The sequence below is a fragment of the Dreissena polymorpha genome, chromosome 3 (assembly GCF_020536995.1).
Source record: "Dreissena polymorpha isolate Duluth1 chromosome 3, UMN_Dpol_1.0, whole genome shotgun sequence".
Taxonomy (NCBI): domain Eukaryota; kingdom Metazoa; phylum Mollusca; class Bivalvia; order Myida; family Dreissenidae; genus Dreissena; species Dreissena polymorpha.
This window is the reverse complement of record NC_068357.1, coordinates 130,675,552-130,698,623: the sequence shown is the minus strand read 5'-3', so window position 1 is coordinate 130,698,623 and position 23,072 is coordinate 130,675,552. Positions and strand designations below refer to the sequence as shown.

General features: G+C 36.0%; 1 protein-coding gene across 1 annotated transcript in view; it reads right to left on the bottom strand.

Annotated features, from left to right (window-relative positions):
* LOC127871463 (protocadherin Fat 4-like) overlaps positions 1–19,683 on the bottom strand; it is a 31,886-nt gene extending 12,203 nt beyond the window's left edge. Inside the window, exons 1-10 of the mRNA XM_052414407.1 lie at positions 19,534–19,683; positions 19,224–19,298; positions 17,216–17,395; positions 8,274–8,331; positions 7,778–7,938; positions 7,220–7,402; positions 5,840–5,979; positions 5,415–5,601; positions 4,686–4,859; positions 4,351–4,494 (exon numbers count right to left, since the gene is read on the bottom strand). Coding sequence (XP_052270367.1) covers positions 4,351–4,494; positions 4,686–4,859; positions 5,415–5,601; positions 5,840–5,979; positions 7,220–7,402; positions 7,778–7,938; positions 8,274–8,331; positions 17,216–17,395; positions 19,224–19,298; positions 19,534–19,615 — 1,384 coding nt within the window. The 5' untranslated portion in view covers positions 19,616–19,683. The remainder of the gene's footprint in view (positions 1–4,350; positions 4,495–4,685; positions 4,860–5,414; positions 5,602–5,839; positions 5,980–7,219; positions 7,403–7,777; positions 7,939–8,273; positions 8,332–17,215; positions 17,396–19,223; positions 19,299–19,533) is intronic.
* Between the last annotated feature and the right edge of the window lie 3,389 nt (positions 19,684–23,072).

The following is a 23,072-nucleotide window of genomic DNA, read 5'->3' as shown; positions in this document are numbered from 1 at the left end:
TACCCGAGCAGTTCACACGGTGTCAACAACGCTAACATAAACATAGGTATAGAGCACTAATGCGCTTTTAGGCGAAGCTGTTTCAGTTTTCATCTTAGTGACTTTAACATAACGCCAACAGACACGCATGAATATTTTCGAATATTTAATAAGCTGATTCGAGATACAACCTCTGAATTTTTGCTACATCACTGCGTATGTGCTCAATTCAAAGGATGTAGCACTGTTCAGTGTATGGAATTCCGGACTACTCTCTGTATGCTCAAACGACACAAATTGTGGCCCTGTTACAATTACGCGTTACAATCCATCTCGCAGAATTTCAATTTCGCCTCCAAGATGAGAAAACAATCATTAGCGAAATAGTATAGTGTCACGATAAGAGAAAATCGTTTAATTATCATACCACAATGTTTGCCGTACTTGGTCAGCGCGTCTGGAAATCATTCCTTAATGCGTCGATAGGCTGCCATTATTAACAAGTTTGCTATTTTGAATTCAATTTTGTATCAAAAAGCATTGTTTTTAAATGTGGTATTTTCAATTCGCAATGAGATTTGTAATGACCCTCGTCATGCGAAAATGGGTCTTATTCCATATGCGCCCATCATATAAATAGCCCACTCAGCTATCCCTCCTTCTGGTAAGGAGAACATAACATATTGAGTGATTTTAAAGCGAACAGCGTCGCCTATGGCCTGACTGCGCAAGAGCACATGTTGGGTTTAACAAACGCTTGCCGAAACGCATAAGACCCATTTTCGCATGACGGCGCTATTGACGTGTGATTTAAATGTGACGAAAGAAAACTGCGTTTAAATCAAATATAAACATACGATATATTTCGATAATGAAGAAAGATACTCATAACAAGGCATATGAGGACACATATGAAGTGCTCTCCCTTAGTATATTTTTTATTTACTCACACTAATGTGTGGTTTGACAATGCTAACACACATTTCATGCGGTGAATATGCAGCTTACAAGTGAAAAACACAACACAATAGTTTAACTTTTGTTTAATTGTATTCAATTATTTAGAAAAGTAAATTGCTAACTTTATTTCAAAGTCGGCGTATACGCCGACTACATTTTTAAAAGACATGTATTGTTATAAATATATTTAATATAATATATTTAGTTGTTTTCGGTTTTAGCGATTATAAAGCATTTTCGAGGTTGCCTATAGTATGCCTGAGTAATTGATGAACTCATATCCAACTGTCAATGTATTGAGAACTGTGAATATAAACAAGCTAACCCTTCTACTAAGCTTGCGTTGCTAGCACCCGTAAATACAAAAGATCGCCGCTATGTGTTGAGAACCAAGAACGCTTTCCAGAAATACCCGATGTAGTAGCTTCAACGAGGTTATGAAACAGGTCATTCGTATCATTATTATAAATTATTTGTTATATTCGGGTTAAGCGATTATGATTTGTTTTAGTCTATCGTATCGCTGAAGTTATTGTTGAACTTATGTTCAACGTTTTATAAATTGAGAATATAAATAAGCGTCAACTTTTTCCCAAATCTCTCAATTTACGACCTGTACTACGTCATTGAGTTGTATGTGAGAGCGTAACCTATTGCGTTGTTATCGCCCGTAAACTTTCCTTTGTTTATCGACAGGCGCATCTATTAATAGCCTCATATCATGAATGCCAAAACACCCGCGAAAAAGAACCACGTGACCAAATAGGACGCTTAACGCAAATACCATGCGACTACGACTTTAATTATGTAAGAACGCTCCGCAATTCCTCTGAAGCCGGGGCCTTGTGATTGCTTTTACGTAAAGAATTGACCTCTAACTGAAGTAAGCAAAGGAAACGCAGCACCTAATTGACCCATTCCTTCTATGTGCGAAGGCAGATTGAATTTTACTAATGTACGGTTTGCCTATTATAACACACATTATAATGCGGTAAATATGCGACTAAAAGTAAAAAACACTATAATTAAACTTTTGTTTTTAATTAAGTTATTTAGAAACCAAAATTCCAAACCTTATTTCAAAACAGCAAGACTACATTTTTTAGAGAATATTCTTGTTATATTTAAATGTTTTTTAACAGTTTCAGCGATAATGAATCATTTTTATGTTGTCTATCGTATCCCTGTAATAATTGTTGAACTCGTGGTCAACGTGTTATTAATTGAGACCTGTGAATATAAACAAGCGTAACCTTATACTAGTGCGTAATTCTCACCCGGACTCCCCTTTGTTTATCGCCAGCCTCAGATTTATGAATGAGATGAGCGAAAATACTACATCACGCAGACGCAGCAGAAAGTGGACTATTTTAATCATTCATAAACAATCTCCTCCGCGACACGTGCAATACGATCATTGTTTTTTTTTTAATTCTTTTCTATAAAACACCATTCGAAACTATTGCATTTAACACGATATTAATATAATGTTTCCATTTGTGAATAAACATAATTGGAGAACTCAAACCTCTTGCATAAATTATACAACTCTTTCTTCGCGCGTAGTGTAAGCGGGAATTGGGCTAATCATACCCAGGCCGTATCGACCTGAATTTTACATCAAGCACATTAGACGGTCGCTAAAGCGACCATCTAAAAAACAGAGTTTTTGTTTGTTTGCTATATAGGCAAAGGAGGGATGTAAGGGAAGTGTAAATAACGGCACATCGAGTAAAAAAGATAAAGAAATATTACCATACTCGTGTCCCTTCATGTTGTCATGATACCCGTGAAAAAGTACAAGAGATAAACCGCGTATGTATATAGTAGACAATTCAAGCTTGACTGCCTTGACAAAATTTATGTGGCACCCATGAACTCCATTGTGCACGTTTTGCACGAGTTAAATGATACCGTGATAGTATACTTATTTATTGAGGTAGACTTCAATCCCATTAAAATCGCTTCCTCTACAGGAACTGGCATATTCTTCGCAACGGTACTTAATTAAATTCCACCATAAAAAGAAAAAGTCTGGTTTATATAAGCGAGAAAAATAAGTTTAAGGTCCTTGTCGGCTAGCAGTACACAACATGCATTTTAGCCCCGTTTTTATTTCAGTCTGCTGGGTGATTGAATCTTCGAACACTTATAAAGATATAATTCCATGTGTTTGTAGCTTTAATTTTTTCTTTACCGTATCTTGGACGGATTGTATATTATTACTGGGGACCGTTAATACATTCGCAAATAGATAAACTTGTTTATTCAAAATTAACAATATTGCCACTAGTTGGAAAGTTGCTACGATTTTATCATAGGTGAACAATTTAATGAAGTTGACATATTCCCATCCACAACAGTCTAAAAAAATAATAAATATGAATATTGTTACGTTGTCGTTAACGTCTGATAACGTAAACGTAATTTTCGGGCTAAAGTAACAAACCGATCATCGGCCAAAATGGTCGATACTTTGTTTCGGGCAAAAATACATATATTATTTTCTAGTTGAAGTGTGAATACTTTTGATCTCGTATTATCTTCTGAGTAGAAAGTCTGTAGCGTTTGGTTAAATATTGAGTTGTTGACCTTCAGAACCAATACATATTTAAAAAAAAAAGAGATGTAATGCTTATTTAAACGCTTTAAGTCGAAGGATCGAACGTAAGATAACCTTAATTAACCTTAATTGTGAGTAATATGACGGTATGTACATCAAAACAACTTTATTATTCGCTTTGAACCTAATCATAGTTTATAAAAGGTGTTGCCACGAAACACATACAAATAACAAGGCAAGTTTTTTGCAATACAGTTATGCCGTCTGATGAAGATTCAGATAAATTTGGAAAACCAAGCAAGTCTAGTGAACAATAGACAACACATTTATCACCTTTTGGTCGGACACTTATTAGAAAATTCAACATATGTGGATAATAAGTTTTTTTTAAACATTTTATATATTAAATTAATAAATATTTTACAAAATCATGCATACTCACTTTAAAGACCATGATTTCAGAGTGCTTTATTTAATCGTCGCATTGTCCAACGTGCCTTGTCAAAAATCATTTCCGAAGACCTTGGGAATAATGGAATGATTTCTTGGACATTCTTGCCAGTCTGGATTTTCAACGAAAAGGTAATTTAAATGGAATTACTCTGCAGTTGCGGGCATGATTTGCTGAAGTATTGATCTTTGTCGGAAATAGTTTTTCAGTCTGGAATCATTTTTAAGTGCCACATTAAATTTTGCCCTAAATCCCGTCCCTACCATGTCCCACTGATAACTTCTCTGGGATGATAGAATTGATATAACATAATAAAACAATAAAAGAGCCCTGTGTATCATTTGGTAAGGGTCAGTGGGGTTGAAAGAATTCAGCCACCGCTGCCAAGGTTACTTACAAGCAAGTACTGTGAGCGGACATCCGGTCGGATTGCAGGTGAATGTAAAATCCACAGTATCGTCTGGATCGGGGTCAGAATATAGGGCAGTATAAATGACGTCACCATTGGATTTCGTTTGCGATACGCCGATTGTTGTTGCAACTTCCGAATAAAAAAAACACATACTTTCTTTAAAGAACACATATTTCGAACATTTTAACCTTTTTGTATCTAGCATGTTATTCAACGGCGATGTATCTGTTTTTTGAAGTATTAAAATAGCACACAGACGTTTGAACCACAATGTATTATAGAGAATCACATTATGCCATATCCTTTATACGCATTCTTACGTGGCAGATTGGTGATTTCCGGTGGCTGGTTCGGAGACAAACTGACGACCAGGGTGGCGGTAGCGGTGCCCGAGGGTTTGCCGTCGGAGCATTTGATTACGATCGAGTACGAGTTGACAGTGTCATAGTTGAATTTCCAGGAAGCCGACTGGGCGGGAAGAATTATCTCGTGTACTAAAGAAGAACAATAGGTGGAAATCGGAAATAAGGGTGTTTGTATCAGTGCTGTTTTTTAACAGATGTAATAAATAGTTAAAAAGTTAAATATATTTCGTTTAATACTTCTACCAATAATAATAAAATAACCAATAATCATAACATTAAAAAAAAAATTACTATTATTATTATTATTATTATTATTATTATTATTATTATTATTATTATTATTATTATTATTATTATTATTAATTATAATGATTATTATTATAATAATAATACTAATAACAACCAGTTTGATAATAACACGTATGTTTGAAAATGACACAGGCTATAAGTCAATAAATCGAAACAAGGTTCGATCATTCAATCTCTACACATTCTAAGTATTTGATTGGCCAATAGAATTGGCAGAGATAATGCTACTACCGGTATATACAAAAGAAGTTATCCAATTTATTCATATAGATCTAAATTAAATGTGTACATTGACTCCAGATATTGTATATTTTTACGCCAAGAGTATCTTTACCCTGTCAGCGCTTTGATAACAAATGTGATCGCGATGATTACCTCCATTTATGGATGTGCCCGACAAAAAGCGTGTAACAAAGAACTCCGGAGAATTACTGGGAGTGACTGTTATGGTGGGACTGACGTTGTTTGACGGGTCAGAGCACGTGAACGTGGTAATAGTACGTTCAGCGTCCACGGTTTCTGACGTCGTTATGCCTGGCGGCAGACCCGTTATCGTCGGCTTCTATAATCAGAAAATGAAGAAAGTAGAATGAAGCATTCAATTACAGCAATTAACACGTAACTACTACGGCCTGGCAGTGTGATGCTGAAATACTCATTCTAAAAATAACACATTTCCCTCAAAATTTTAAATCGGAAAAAAGTAATGTATTTTAAAAATCTTGACACCTTGACATACCATATATTTTGAAAGTAATGACGTTTTTCCAACATGTGATTTCCCCTTTGGACAAACTTACAATATTCTGAACTATTATTGACATCGTGCCCGGAACCGTGCCACCGCAAGTGTCCGTGGCCGTGAAGGTCAATGTCACGGTGGTTCCGGAATGGTCAGAGATCGGGAAGTTAGTGGTATCGGTGGTAGTTGTAACGGTGCCTGAAAAAATCTTTTATTATTGTTCCATGAACTCACTCTCAGAATTAATTTAAAAAAATGTGTACCGACATGTTCTCTGCCAATGCGCCGGTTCTTAGCGAAAATGATTATTAGAAAATACTCTTTTTTTACAGATGCTTGAATTCTTTATTACACCATTCGAGGTATGGGGACCGATGTTGTTTTGTTATATCATTAATATACGACAAGGACTTGTCTAAAATCGATGTAAACGATACGCAAAACGTCATTCGATCAGAATTGTCGACAAAAGTATTTATTTGACAAACCTTGCCTCTGAAGCACACACGTTTCGAATTTCTCTCGATCGTATATTACAAAAAGATTGAACAAGACGTTGCAAGAATTAAAACATAAAATTTCCACGAGATTCGATCTCCAAGACATTACATTAAAAACAATTTGAGCTGCTCTATTTTTAAATAACTCTTGCGTCTTCTGCTAGAACAATATAAGCCTCTTTCTGAAAAATCAAGGCTTAATGCATTTGCGCAACCTGTCATCCCAGATTAGCCTGTGCAGGCCGCGCAGTCTTATCATGTACGCAACTTTCCGCGTTTTTTTTGTTTAAAGGGGCCTTTTCACAGATTTTGGCATTTTTGAACTTATTCATTAAATGCTTTATATTGATAAATGTAAACATTGGATCGTAAAAGCTCCAGTAAAAAATCAAGAATAAAATTAAAAAAAGGAAAAGAACATTGCCCGGAGCAGGTTTCGAACCAGTGACCCCTGGAGTCCTGCCAGAGTCCTGAAGTAAAAACGCTTTAGCCTACTGACTTATTCCGCCGAGTACACATACTTGACGTATTTTATACATTATATAAGCAATCTTCGTAGTTTCACAAAATTTAACGACAAAAACAGAACTCTCCAAATTATTCAATCGTTTCGCGTTGCAACGCTTTATAATTTTTAGGTTTTAAAATCGTCAAAAGATGCATATAGTGGCTATATTAGACCATGGTAAATGTTCAGCATTACTGTTTCCTCACAAATATCATAACTAAAACGAAAATGTGCGAATCTAAAACAACTTTTTTCAATTTTGTCAATTTACTAAAGCGTGAAAAGATCCCTTTAAAGGAGATCTCTTCTAAACAAAAATCCAATTAAAGTTAAAATTGTCGTCCCCGATCAGCCAGTGTGGACCACACATGCTAATCTGGGACGATAATTTACGCAAGTGCATTAAGCAAAGTTTTCCCAAAACTCGTACCGGTTCCATCCCGATTATCAACGAAACTAAAGTAGCTGTTCGAGCTCATGGTGAGGCTGATCGTGTTAGCGCCGTCGGAATCGGTGAAGGTCACGGTCCCAATAGAGACGCCGCCGCCGGTGGTGTCCAGTATCGTGCTGCTACCGGAAGTGTAGGTCGTTGTGCCGAATACGGGAAGATTCGCTGAAATGATATTCAGACACAAACCGCTGGGGATGATTTGTTAGCAGACTGTACTGATAATAATTATGATAAAAAGACGCTATTTAGTCATTAAGGATGAATTTTTTGACGTTGTTGCAATAAATTCACCAACAGCATGCTTAGAGTGTCGATATTACTAATATTCCTAAATCTTAGCATAACATTTCAGTCTAGAAGTAGACACAGATTTAAAAGTGATAATTTATGAAGCTCAAAATTTACTAAAAATCTGATTATAACAATCTGCATTAAATAATTGTCATTTACTTTAATCTCGGCTAAGCGTTATGCACAGTTTTAACAGTTTGCTATCGCACGTGAATTCATTTATTTCCATGACAATGAAAACCTCACGTGGGGTAACCTCGACGTTGATGTCATATTCACGGCTAGTTAGAACTGATCCCGCGAAGGTCTGGTCAGTCCCTACAACGGTGGTCGCAGGCCCTGCTATGTACAGAGTGTTGGCGGCGTTGCCCTGGCTCTGGGATGGAATTATCTCTAACGCGGAATACCTAAAACATTTACTTACTGTTGTTCTGCCACCGATTCAAGATGTAATCATCATTCGCATTCGAGAAACCGCTTTCGCTTCTATTGTTTCTTGTTTATGTAACATACGAGCTTGACTGCTTAACTGTTTATATCTCGTTAAATCAAATTGCATAGTTACACGTAGAGGTAAAAAGTTAAATTTGACCATAACAGTTTGTTTTGACATTTCGAGACATAAGTAGAACGTAGGGGAATCAGTGCCTTATTGACATATGTCTTGTACGTTTGGTGACCTGAGCAAAGGCCGATCGAGTTAAACGATTTGATAACACAACTCTAGCTCCTAAATATTTACCATCCAATGCAGTCTCCTGCTTCGATTCTGAACATGGCCGCTACTTGATTTTTCTGCCCTAAAAATAGCCAGCATAAAACACGTCTCTATCAAACATGTTGTTACCAGTTTCAGCAACTGTCTATATAAAACGTAGCGGGTCGGGCATATATTTGTGATCGTCCAAACACCAATTCAGTTAGGAAAGGTTGGGTGGGATTTTTTTAAATGTTATTATTTAAGATCATCCTTATAATTTTTAAAGACTTGTACATGCATGTTGAACATAGCAGTCACATAATAAATAATTGTTTTTCGTAAACATGTTTCATCCACATAACGTAATGATATCTTAACTGATTACAGTATCAAAATACTGAAGAATAACAGATTTGAAGATATTTACTGGGATACTGTTTCCACACAGCTTATATATATCTGTTGTAGTTTTTAACCCATTTGTGCCTAGTGGACTCTCCAATCCTTCTAAATTGGATCAATTTACTTCCAAAATAAGGGATGTCTAGTATATTTATTTCTATATTTAAAATATTTCTTACAGAAATTCCTTTAAGCAAACAGCGCAGACCCGATGAGACGCCGCATCATGGGGCCTCTCATCTGGGTCTACGCTGTTTGCCAAGGCATTTCTTTTCTAGCCGCTAGGCATAAATGGGTTAATACAGCAAACCAGCAAACAATTAACTCTAGAAACTCTACAAGGAGAGCTATTATTTTTCTTATCCAATACTTTTTCCCCAAAAAATTAAAATACACAAATTATGATCAAAACTGAGATCGCCGCTTTTAAAGGGCCCCTGAAAAGAATTCTGCTCAAGTCAAGGGTCATTGCATCAAAATCATCCATCGGAGCATCGTGTGATTGCCGTCAAATATGTAAAAAAAGATCGGTATTCTATAACGCTCACACAACGTCTTCACAGCGAACTGACGGCGTCCTCATCGCATTCGTTGAGCTTCATCACACCGTCACTACAGCGTTCTCGTATCGCGCAATTAGTGCATACAGCGTAAACACGGCGCTCCAAGTAGTCTGTGAACGGTCGACATGCGGACATCACCCGCATATATAGTGTTAGTACAGAGTCCGTACGGTCAGTGAAACCTAGAATACCCCATAGCGTTGCTTCAGCGTTCCCAATGCGCTTTCTCAATTGCGCCGCGCTAACGTGAAGATGTCTTTGAATTAGTTCAAAATAACGAAGTAATATCGCTTTTTGACGATGCTGGAACAGCATCGTCCAAGGTTTGATAACCATAGAATTTTTTTCACAATGGCAACCTATGTAAAAGACCGAGCCAGTCCGATTGAGATAGCTCGATTTTTCAGTTACTTCCCTTTTGCATTCGCCACTGCGTAGGAGATTGCTCGTAATTGATAACATTCTCCTAGCAGAGTTGTCGTTCGTGTTTCAACATTCAACAATGGCCGCCCCCCATGAGAGTCTCGAGTCAAAACTTTCTTACTGCATACATTGGCTTGTTTCGCTATTTAGAAGCTGTCATTTATGATATATGAATTATTTATTCACTAAATCTCCGCTAATGACAACAAAGGATGGAATTCGATGGATATATTCGATGTGAATGGATCACTTTCTATGGCTTCGCCCATGAGAGACTTGATAACACTCGTGTCAAAACTTTCTTACAGCTTAAATCGGCTTGTTTCGCTATTTAGTAATGCAACAATTAATGGAATTCGAAGGATATATTCAATGTGAATGAAGCATTTCCTGGATCTCGACAGTTTGACAAGGCAAAACTGGCATACTGATGATACTGGTATTTTTAGTTATCAATTTAAGTCACATTTTGCTTTATAAATTTTGTTTAAGCATTTTGCGACTTATTGAATGGCTATGATACCCAATATCAACATGTCATATGGGATTTGCATATCACCAAGCTGTCCTGAAATACAACATTGAATACAAACTCTTTACTCAAATAACTGGTAAGTATGAATTCTTTCTTCTTTCTATTTAAGTAGTTGATGTCATTACAGTCCAAATAATTAGACGTAATTTACCGTTTAGTCCATGTATATTGACCCCATATTTATAGGAGTAGATATTATGTTAAAAGGGGACTTTTCACAGATTTTGACATGTTTTGAAGTAAGTCATTAAATGCTTTATATTGAGAAATGTAAACATTGGATATTAAAAGCTCCAGTTAAAAATCAAGAATAAAATTCTTTAAAAAAAAAGTAGTCCGCAGCAGGGCCCGAACCAGTGACCCCCTTAGTCCTGGAGTAAAAACGCATTAGCCTGCTCGACTATTCTGCCAAGTATAATGGTTGACGTATTTTATACTAAGAATAAGCAATCTTCGTAGTTTCACACAATTAAACAACAACAACAACATAAATCTCTAAATTATTCAATCGTTTCGCGTTGCAACGCTTTATAATTTTTAAATCGTTAAAAGACGCATATAATGGCTATATTAGACCATGGTAAATGTTCAGTAATACTGTTTCCTAAAAATAACATAACTAAAACAAAAATTTGCAAATCCGATACAACTTTTTTCAATTTTTGTCAATTTACCAAAACGTGAAAAGATCCCTTTAAAGTTAAATGAACCATATCCCAGTCAAAGAGACATTGAGGCGATTGTGGCCAGTTTAGATCCAGTTCAGCCTGCAGTTGCTTGAAAGCTGTTTGCTTAAGAGCGGTTTTCTGACAATGACAAATAGTTTAATTGGATACTGATTAGACTGCCCTTTTCCTGTGACCTGGCTAATTAAATTCAGAAGCCTGGTAACAGTTTAACGTTAATGTTACCAATGTGTCAGACCAGGGCCTGGATTTTGAAGTCTAGAACATGCATGGTCAGAAGATGTCATTAAAGATTATACATTTTTTCAAACACATACAAATGCATACAAATATAAATAGTAAAATGCACTAAGTCAGAAGGCATTTGACTTCGGCTGGTGCCTTGGCACACCAGGTGTTTCGGTTGCAATAGTTTGATGGACTCACTACTTGGATGTGTAGTAACATTATTTACAGTATATCAAACAGTATTTAGCATGAACCAATGATTTTTTCAAACATAAATTATTGATGTGAAATGCTTGAAGGAATAATATTTAAGGTTTAAGAAGGCATTTTCTTTTTGTTTTAAAGGATATCTTTGAAAATTATATTTTTCATGATTTTTTTTGCAACAAGGGGTAATGCATTTTTAAAAAATGTAATTAATTTTCTGACAAAAAACTGGCACCATGAGTAGCATGAAACAATATTTTTTTTAAACATTTGTAATTGATGAAAAATGATTGCAAAAATAATATCTAAGGTCATATAAAGCATTTTTATGCCCCCCCCCCTTCAAAGAAGAGGGGGTTTATTGCTTTGCACATGTCGGTCGGTCGGTCTGTCGGTCTGTCCACCCGGTGGTTTTCCGGATCATAACTCAAGAACGCTTGGGCCTAGGATCATGAAACTTCATAGGTACATTGATCATGACTCGCAGATGACCCCTATTGATTTTCAGGTCACTAGGTCAAAGGTCAAGGTCACATTGACAAAAAACATATTCACACAAAGGCTGTCACTACAACGGAGAGCCCATATGGGGGGGGGGCATGCATGTTTTACAAACAGCCCTTGTTTATTTTATTTTAATAGGTTACTCTGAAAATTCTATTTTTCATGATTTTTTTTGGCAACAAGGTGTTATGAAATTTAAAAAATGTTACGGGATTTTTAGACCAAAACTGTACTATGATAATACTATGATGCACTTCGCCAAAACTTTTATAATTATATTGGTTTTTTTTTGAAAATGTATTTCCCCTATTCACTAAAAATAACACTTTTGATCAGAAAATTCATATATAATGATGTTTACTTTTATTTTCAAGAATCATAATGCCTCATTTTAGTTGTATTTAGCCACAAGTTCTCGTCAGCCACTTAAGGGTTATATGTTGCCTTTCTTTTACTAAATGCAAACTAATTCTACACTTTGAGACATTCATAAAATATTTAATGTCTTTACAACACCGACAGGCTAATAAATTTATATATCAAGTTCTTCCATACTAACAGGACCTTTCTAGGCGGGCAACCTAGCAACCTTGATTTGTTCATATCTTCCTATCAATCTGTTATATGCGTTCGGAGTCATTTGTTCGGAGAACATTTAATGTTTGTTATAACTTTTAAATAATTCAATGTTCAAAGTGATATTGTTTTTGACCGATAAACCAACATACTGATTAAAAGGGAATATTTTATTAATTATTTGCATTTTATCTTACATGAGAAATATTTGCCTAAATGTTTTCAAACTATAGAGAAATCTATATACAATTAATAATTGACGACATTAAACAAAACAAAAACAACAAATAGTAAAATGGTTTCCGTATGATAACTCAAGAACGCTTATGCCTAGGATCATGAAACTTGATAGGTAGATTGATCATGACTCGCAGTTGACTCCTATTGATTTTCAGGTCACTATATCAAAGGTCAAGGTCACAGTGACCTGAAATAGTAAAATGGTTTCCTGATAAAAACTCAAGAACACTTATGCCTAGAATCATGAAACTTAATGTGTACATTGATCATGACTTGCAGATTACCACTATTTATTTTGAGGTCACTAGGTCAAGGTCAAGGTCACGGTGACCCGAAATAGTAAAATGGTTTCCGGATGATAACTCAGAACGCTTATGCCTAGGATCATGAAACTTCATAGAAACATTGATCATGACTCGCATATGACCCCTTTTGAGGTCACTAGGTTAAAAGTTAAGGTCACGGTGACCCGAAATAGTTAAATGGTTTCCGGATGATAACTCAAGAACCCTTATGCCTAGGATCATGAAACTTCATAAATACATTAATCATGACTCGCAGATGATCCCTATTTAATTTCAGGTCACTATGTCAAAGGCCAAGGTCACGGTGACCCGAAATAGTAAAAGGGTTTCAGGATGATAACTCAAGAACGTTTATGCCTAGGATCATGAAACTATATAGGTACATTGATCATGACTCGAAGATGACCCCTAATAATGTTCAGGTCACTAGGTCAAAGGTCAAGGTCACAGTGACCCGAAATAGTAAAATGGTTTTCGGATGATAACTCAAGAACGCTAATGCCTAGGATCATGAAACTTGATAGGTAGATTGATCATGACTCGCAGTTGACTCCTATTGATTTTCAGGTCACTATATCAAAGGTCAAGGTCACGGTGACCTGAAATAGTAAAATGGTTTCCTGATAAAAACTCAAGAACGCTTATGCCTAGGATCATGAAACTTCATAGGTTCATTGTTCATGACTCGCAGATGAACCCTTTTGATTTTCAGGTCTCTAGGTCAAAGTTCAAGTTCCGGTGACCCGAAATAGTAAAATGTTTTCCGGATGATAACTCAGAACGCTTATGCCTAGGATCATGAAACTTCATAGATACATTGATCATGACTCGCATATGACCCCTTTTGAGGTCACTAGGTCAAAAGTCAAGGTCACAGTGACCCGAAATAGTTAAATGGTTTCCGGATGATAACTCAAGAACCCTTATGCCTAGGATCATAAAACTTCATAAATACATTAATCATGACTCGCAGATGATCCCTATTTAATTTCAGGTCACTATGTCACAGGTCAAGGTCACGGTGATCCGAAATAGTAAAATGGTTTCCGGATGATAACTCAAGAACGTTTATGCCTAGGATCATGAAGCTATATAGGTACATTGATCATGACTCACAGATGACCCCTAATGATTTTCAGGTCACTAGGTCAAAGGTCAAGGTCACAGTGACTTAACTTTGAAAATGGTTTCCAAATGATAAGTCAAGAATGCTTACGCCTATGATCATGAAACTTCTAAGGTACATTGATCATGACTCGCAGATGACCCCTATTGACTTTCAGGTCACTAGGTCAAAGGTCACGGTGACTTGACTCAGTAAAATGGTTTTCGGATGATAACACAAGAAAGCTTACGCCTAGGATCATGAAACTTCATAGGTACATTGATCATGACTCGCAGATGACCCCTATTGATGTTCAGGTCATTAGGTCAAAGGTCAAGGTCACAGTGAGTCAAAACAGTTTAATGATTTCCAGATGATAACTCAAGAATGCTTACGCCTAGGACCATTAAACTTCATAGGTACATTGATCATGACTGGTATATAACCCTTATTGATTTTCAGATCACTTGGTCAAAGGTCAAGGTCACAGTGACTCATAACAGTAAAAAGGTTTCCTGATGATAACTCAAGAAAAACAAGGCCTAGGATCATGAAACTTCATAGGTAAATTGATCATGACTTGCAGATAATCCCTATTGATTTTCAGGTCAATTGGTCAAATGTCAAGGTCACAGTGACAAAAAATGTATTCACACAATGGCTACCACTACAACTGACAGCCCATATGGGGGCATGCATGTTTTACAAACAGCCCTTGTTTGTCTTATGTTGGTAAATGTTCATCTCTGTCAATACTAGGTTAAGTTAGAAAGTAGGTCATATGGTGTCCAAACTAGGTCAACAAACCAAATCACAGAAAAGGTTAGCGAACACTTCCAGATCTTCATGAAAATTGGACAGAATTTAATGTTATCTCGATGAAATAAAGTTTCAGTTTGAAAGTTGGTAGTTTGTCAAAAACTAGGTCATTAGGTCAAAATATAGAAAACTTCCTTTACCTTTCTACAGGTCACATTATCTTCCTGATTTTCATGAAAATTGCTTACAAAGTCCATCTTAATCAAATCAAAAGCTGAATTTGCAAGTTGGTTCTGGCAGGCTAAAGCTAGGTTACAACTTAGTCAAATCATACACAAGTTTTTGACACTATAGAAGGAGTTTTGGGTGAGCGATACAGGGCTATCTTGTTTTAGATAAGCCTGTAGTAAGAAAGGGAAGGTATTGTAGTTGTTTCAAAAGTAACATATTGTTATTGGAATTAACTGAGCAATTATATGATGTCATAGTTTTGGTTATTTTGCTCACTTGTTATGATGTGACAAGGTGACTCTTTGTTGTATTTTATCAAAAGTTTATTGTGAACACAAAATATATCATTTTACAATGTTTAAATTTGGGTGTCACCTCTTTGCCAGATTCTTATGAAACTAGTCACCTCTATGTCATTTTTGGTTTCATATTCTATCAAAAATTAGGGATCTAGGTCAAATATAAGAAAAGGTCTGTTAATACTTTAGTGGTCACATTCTCTCTCTGATCCACTTGTAAATTGGTTAGAACATTATTTTAAATGATTTCAAAGTCAAGCATGAAAGTAGCATATTTAACATTTAGGTCACAAGGTCTAGTTTCAGTGATCAACAGGTCACGTTCCAAAGTGGGTCATGTGCTTCCAAGCATTTGATCAATAACTAAAATCATTAAAATCCATTTTAAAACTTACATTTTTTACCTGATCTTCATGGCAGTTGATCAGAATGTTCAAATAAATAAAAGTAGGATCTCGGTAACAAGACTCAACTAGATCGGATAGACGCAAATAGTTTGTTCATACTCACAATGCCTTTTTTCTAGATCTTCATAAAAAATTAGTTAACACCACTAGGAAACAATCAGTTTCAGGTGAGCCACATTGTGCTGTTAAAGCTATCTATTTATAGTATAGATTGTTACAAAACCTTGTTTATCAATAAAAATAAATGAAAAAAATGGCTTTCTAAAACTTGTAGTCTTGGATGATATATTCATCAACTTATAGCTAATCTACGACACTCTTTCGAGAAGAAAAACAAAGTTTGATTATTATTATACCCCAACATACTGTGATTGGGGGCTAGCACAGGAATTATCAATTATGTTCCTCGAAAAATAATGGGTTAGCATATTGTTGCTGTTTTACCCAGTTGTCTGGACCATTACTCCCAAAATAATTTTAAGTTCAAATATGAGATATTTAGGTAAATAAATTTTATTAAAGGGATGCAGTGTCCAAGAACGAAAACGATTGCGCCACAACCATTAACTATTGACCTGCGGATAAATGACAAGCAATAAAAATTACACAATTGCGGTGATGTAGATTAACTTAAATGGATGCTTATTTATGTTATGCTTTCCGGTGATTTATATAGAAATATCAGTGAAATAAATTGGTATTTCATTGTTTTAAACAGTGAAAAATAACAGTGAAAATATCGATATTTTTGGCATTTTTTTCTGGGAAAATCGATATGCCACCGAATCCAACAAATATCCTCGATATATCCATCCTCTTCAAAAGCATCGTCAAACCAGTACTTTCAGTACTTTGATTTGTGATATACGGCGCCCAATGGCTTTGCCATGACATATCTTGCGCTTACGCAGTGCGCATCTCGGCTTTCTTTATATTTTTGTACGCCGTATGAGCGCCGCGTTAATGCTACCACTTTCTGCCGGGGCTGCGGGAGTTTAAGAGTAAACTATGGTTAAAGAATGTGCGCGAACATATGGCATCTCAATGTAAAAATAAAAAGAGCCAAGTTCACAAGCAACTATACATTAATTTGTGTAATATGTTATTTTTACATGATGTACCATTCACATGTATACAGCGTTTGACCCAAATAATATGTGTCTACATTAGTATCTGAATTTCAGACATTTACAGGAATCGCCCAATTGAGGTTATTTTTCAAAGGTGATGAAGTCCCTGTTAGTCATGGAATGGGCCTTGCGAATACGGGCCAATATTTCACCCATTTATGCCCAGCGTCTAGAAAAAAGCCTTGGCAAACAGCGTAGACCCAGATGAGACGCCGCATGATGTGGCGTCTCATCAGGGTCTGCGTTGTTTGCTTCAAGGTATTTATGTAAGAAATATTCTAAATGCAGAAAAAAATATACTAGACACCAGTAATTTTGGAAATAAATCGATCCAATTTAGAAGGATGGGAGAGTCCACTAGGCATAAATGGGTTAACCGCTCACCTTTTGTCGCTGTGTGCGTAACGCTGCCGACCAACGTATACACATTTCCTGTCTTTGGGCGCCAAATGTGCAGCGTTATGGGTCCGTCATCTTCCGCGTAGTACTCGAATTTTGTGGTACTTCCGCAACAGTCAAACTTGAAACCATCGTTGTTGTTTCCACAGTTGATATACGATTTGTCTGAGATAAACCAGTCAACATTATATAAGCATCACGGTGCCACTGTCACATGTATTATTGTATCTCTATATATCCTGATTGGGGGATTAATCAGTCCAAAATAAAAAAATATTCTTTACATCATTATTGTGAGATAATATCTCGTAATTTGGAGTTCATATGATACGTACTTATAAGGAGAAACGAACTTCTAATAAGGATGTATTACGTCCTAGAATTGTGAGATACCATGTTCTTATTAGGAGACATATCGTCACTAGAAGATGCTTTGTCCAATAATTCGTAGATTGAAAGTTCTTAATAGTATATTTCTTAAAAAGGAAATATCTCGAAGTAAGGAGTTGCACGGTCCTATAATTATTAGATGCCGAGTTTTAATTAGGAGAATAATAAAGTTATTAATCCGATATCTGGGATTAATTTGACTGTGTTATCCCCACGCTTTTAAAAGATATTGTATTGATCTCGGCTTTCTGTCCGTACGTCCTGGCCACTATCTCCTCCTGCACTATTAGCACTAGAACATTGAAACGTACACACATGGTAGCTATGAGCATATGTGCGAATGTGCCCTATTTGGAATTTTGATCTGACCCCTGGGTTAAAAGTTATGGGGGTAAAATGAGGACATTTTCACTCATTTTACTAACAAAATGCGACGCACATGATAATAACTTTTGACCCAGGGGTCAGATCAAAATTCCGAATAATGCACCGTCGCACATATGCTCATAGCTACCATTTGTGCAAGTTTCAAGGTGTTTAGTGCTATTAGTGTAGGAGAAGATAGTGGCCGACCACGTCCACCCAAAATTTTGTTTTACCATAACTTCTTCATTTATTCACCAATTGACTTCAAATTAATACTGAACATCTCTTCTTACAACACGGTCTATCTCGACCATCCATGTCCACATTACCCACCACAGGGCCATTGATAATGGTAAAGCCAGCTTGGTTCCCGTCCTCTTTCAAATTTATCGAGAGGTCCACGGGGAATAATTCCCAGTACCCCAAAATTATTTTGATACCCAAAATTTTTCGTGCCCAATTTATTTTTGTACCCAAATTTTGTTCGTGCCCAATTTATTTTCGTACCCCAATTTTCCCTTACACTCATTTTTTTCATACCCACAATTTTTCGTACCCAATTTTTTTTCGGACCTAAATTTGTTTTCGTACTCATTTTTTTGTTCGTACCACTTTTTTTGTACCCCAATTTTCCCGTACACCCAAATTATTTTGGTACCCAAAATGTTTCGTACATATATTTTTTTCGTAACCAAATATTTTTTTCCGAAACAAAATACATATTTATTGCTGAACTGTTTATTGTTTCAACAAAATGTATCGGTAAAGACCGGAAATATTTTTTTTAACAAAAATGATAAGAAGATTCTTAATAAAGGTATTTTTCTGATCGAGTTGCATCAAGTTTTGGTAAAATGTGGACGTGAATATCCATATCTTTTAAATTTCTTCCATACTGACTTATTGAATCATCCCAGTTTATCAGGTGTTGAACTTGAAGGGAAAAAAAGAATCTGATAAATTGTCATTGCGGTCGTATTTTATACACACACCATCAAAATGATTTGGGTCATTCTATTACCGTTTTTAAAATGGTTCATAAGAGGCATGCATTTAAATGCTAAGCACCAATATCTATAATTTAGGTCTAGCATCTTATAAATGTTCTTGGTATCTCTCCATACCATTGATTCCCAAGAAATGTACATATCATGAAGGTATTTATAAAAACACATGTCAGGCATAGCTAGCACAATATTGTCGTCAGATCTCTAAATAGAAGTGACTTTGTTCTCACCTAGTAGGTTTTGTACTTGATTATTAGACGGGTTAGATTCACCAATTTCTTTCGTCGTGCACTGGGCGGCTGAAACTGAAACGAATTGCAGGCCATTCCAGTTGTTAGTGAAATAATACGTTAATATTTTAAGTATTGCTACAACAAAAACTGAGGATTAATCACAGACTATAATATGCAACAATATTACCGAAAAATAAAGGAATGCCTTAAATTGTCATTTATTCATCATTCATTAATTCACGAATGAATTTTGTTTTGATAATTTACTAACTAACTCATTTAAAACAATTATATTCATTTAATATACCTTTAGACACGGTGATTCCTGTAAATATTTGCAATCCAATTAAGTAATATACACTGCACGTCAATAGCAGCCGTTTTTCCATGATTTTGTTACCGCAGAGTTAACGATATTAACATAAAGACGAGAATATTTCTGTCTGTGTAGAACGGTGGGGTTATAACTTAATACTGGAGAAAACGAACCATTCAGTCGTATTTCAATAAATTAATTTATCACATGGACTATAAATGGTTTGAAGCTGTATGCTTAAAGTTGATCTCACAGATAAACATATGATCGTGTAGAGAGATTGATATAAAAACTGGGAGAAGAAAGATGGAACACAGTTGCAAAGACGATTTAACACACATTTGCACAGCCTAAACAGAGACAACATTATCAGTAAAAGCTGGAATTTTGCCAAGAAGAGACTTTCTTCAAACGAAAAATAGTATAAAAGCGGAAAGTATCGTACCTGATTAGCCAGTTCAGACTGCACAGGCTAATATGGGACGACACTTAACCCACATGCAATAAGCCCCATTTTTACAGAACGTGGCTCAAATGGCTGTTATTGGCTGATGAAGGTAGACAGAGGAGATTTAGGGGGTGGCAGTTTTTAGGAGGAAAGTAAAAGAAGAGGTGTAAATGTGGCATTATGTTGTTAAAGGGATCTTTTCACGGTTTGGCAAAATTGAAAAAAGTTGTTTCAGATTCGCAAATTTTCGTTTTAGTTATGATATTTGTGAGAAAACAGTATTACTGAACATTAACCATAGTCCAATATAGCCATTATATGTATCTTTTGACGATTTGAAAACCTAAAAATTATAAAGCGTTGCAACGCGAAACGATTGAATAATTTGAAGAATTCTGTTGTTCTCGTTTAAATTTACGAAACTACTAAGATTGCTTATATAAGATATAAAATTCTTAAACTGTCTATACCCGGCGGAATAGCCGAGAGGGCTATTGCGCTTTTACTTCAGACTTATTCCAGGACTCCGGGGGTCACTGGTTCGAGCCCTGGTACCGGCTACTTTTTTCCTTTTTTAAATTTTATTCTTGATTTTTTTACTGGAGCTTTTAAGGTGGAAAGGTAAAAAGCAAAATTGAAGACTACAACTGCTTATTCAGAGACATGTTAAATGAAAATATAATTTCAGTCTACGAAATAATTGAAAAACTTTGTCGCTTTAAGCTCTTTTAAGGCGTCAAACGAATTCATCAGCGTCAATGAAAGGTTTTCACTCATTGTAAACACATAAACAGTTTGAAATCGCTGCTACAAAGCGAATATAAACCTTTGGACACGGATTCCACTTAAAACAAATTTGAGCGCTTTAATTACCTCATGTGGATTGACACTCGATCTGTTTTTAATGTCTGTATTCGATTAAATATGAACTTAAAATATTTATCCTTTTGCCCGAACGGTAGTTTTCACATAATACAATCCACTTAGGATCAATATGATGTTCGTATACATCCTTTCAACGCGCCTACATAACAGAAAGGTAAATAACGTCATGTAAACACAAAGAATCTATACAGGAAAATACCATGTTCGTATATATCCTTTCAACGCGCCTATATGAGGAATTCAAATAACGTCATTTAAACACAAAGAATCTATACAGGAAAAGGATTACCTATCAAAAGGATAAACACCATTAAACGTTTGAACATTAAATCGGGTATGTACATATGTCCTGAAAGAACTCTTTATAAACGCTTGACCAATCGAGTACTCGTTTGTTTACCAAAATTGAGTAATACAGGAGGGGTGACATTAATCGTTCATATTAATATTGATGTCGTTTTTATCCAAAACATACGATTGCAAACAAACTATACTACTGCAGGACAAAGATTAATGGTTTCTTCTAGGATGTTCGATTTTCACTGACTAGCAATAAAGTTGAATGTTCAAACCCTATATTGTTTGGACACCGTGTACATACAAAAGAATACCTGCTTGGCTGTTTCACACGCATGAATGAAATGATTAAAATTTGTAATGAAATACATGGACTTTAACATAATTGTAAAGTCCCATGTAAACTTACAATTTTAAGTTGTCCGCTAGAAAAACCATGGACCTATACAAACATGTTAATATATTAATCATGTTGGTAACTTTACAAATTTTTGTGTGCTGCACATTTAATTTGCCTGATTTAAAGAATAATACATCTATAAGCTCAAAGCATGTAGAATAATTGTCATATTTGGCCGGGAGGCGGAAAACTACAACGGGCGAGGCATGGTCAGGGGTGATATCCCCCAAAAAGGGTTAGGGTAAGGGTTAGGGTTAGGGTTAGGGGTCGGGTTAGGGTTAGAGGGTTGGGTTTAGGCTAACCCAAACCCTAACCAGACCCCTAACACTAACCCTAACCCTAACCCTAACCCTCTAACCCCCCCCCCCCCTTGCGCAATACTATACCATGCCTCGCCGTTGTCGTTTTCCGCCTCCCTTTTTGGCCCGGGGCAAAGCCCTTAGGCCATAGTAATGATACAAATTAATGAGACAGTCAGAATTGGCTGGCTGCCAAAACATCCACGAATGAATGAATTCCCAAAAAGTCCGATTTACCACTTGGCGGTCATTCATGCGCAATCAAAGAAGAGGGACCTATACAATCAAATAGGTCCATGCAAAGAAGTTCTTCGCAGATCTCAATTACCCGCATTGTAAATACAGAACATTATAACATGACAGTGTCATAAAACGTGTAATAAATATTATTGAAGCAAAATTGCTAAGCATTGGGTACGACATAGTTTTTATTATTGTTTGCATATTCATGCGAGAATAAGTTCCTCACTTGACGGTCAAGGCCGAAAATATACGAATGTCTACGGAGACAGTAAGAAGAATATTTTCTGATACATTTTTAAAGGTATGAGCACTCTAATGAACTTCGTGCAATATCGCCTTCTTTCGTACATATCCGTCACTCCGAACGTTATCCGGGAATGTGCGGAAAACTACGAATATTCTATAAAAACGCTATGAAATATTAAATGTAGGATCGGCATATTAAATACAATGACAACAAATATGGCCGACATTGTACCTGACAGATTGGGTCGTTTAAAGAAAAAGCAATTTACTATATTGAAAGAGAAAGATTAATAAAAGTGTTATTATTGTTCATATTAATAAGGTGGCACTAAGGTGACATCACCGCTCGAAAAAAAAGTCGGGAAAACACAAGTTATGTTTTTCCGTCGCAAAAAAAATTAACTCGGGGAAACACAAAATAAGTCTGTTTTCAGGAGTTTTTTTTGGCGACGGGAAAACAAAAGTTCTGTTTTCACGTCTTTTTTTTTGTAGCGGAAAACACAAGTTCTGTTTTCCCGTCTCTTTTTTTTGAGACTAGAAAACACAATCGATATATTGTGCGCACAAGATAATCGGCCAATCACAGACGCGGATTATATGAAGGGAACATTTGAAAACGTCCTAAAGGCAAGTTCTGATATAACAAAACATACTACTACTACTACTACTACTACTACTACTACTACTACTACTACTACTACTACTACTACTA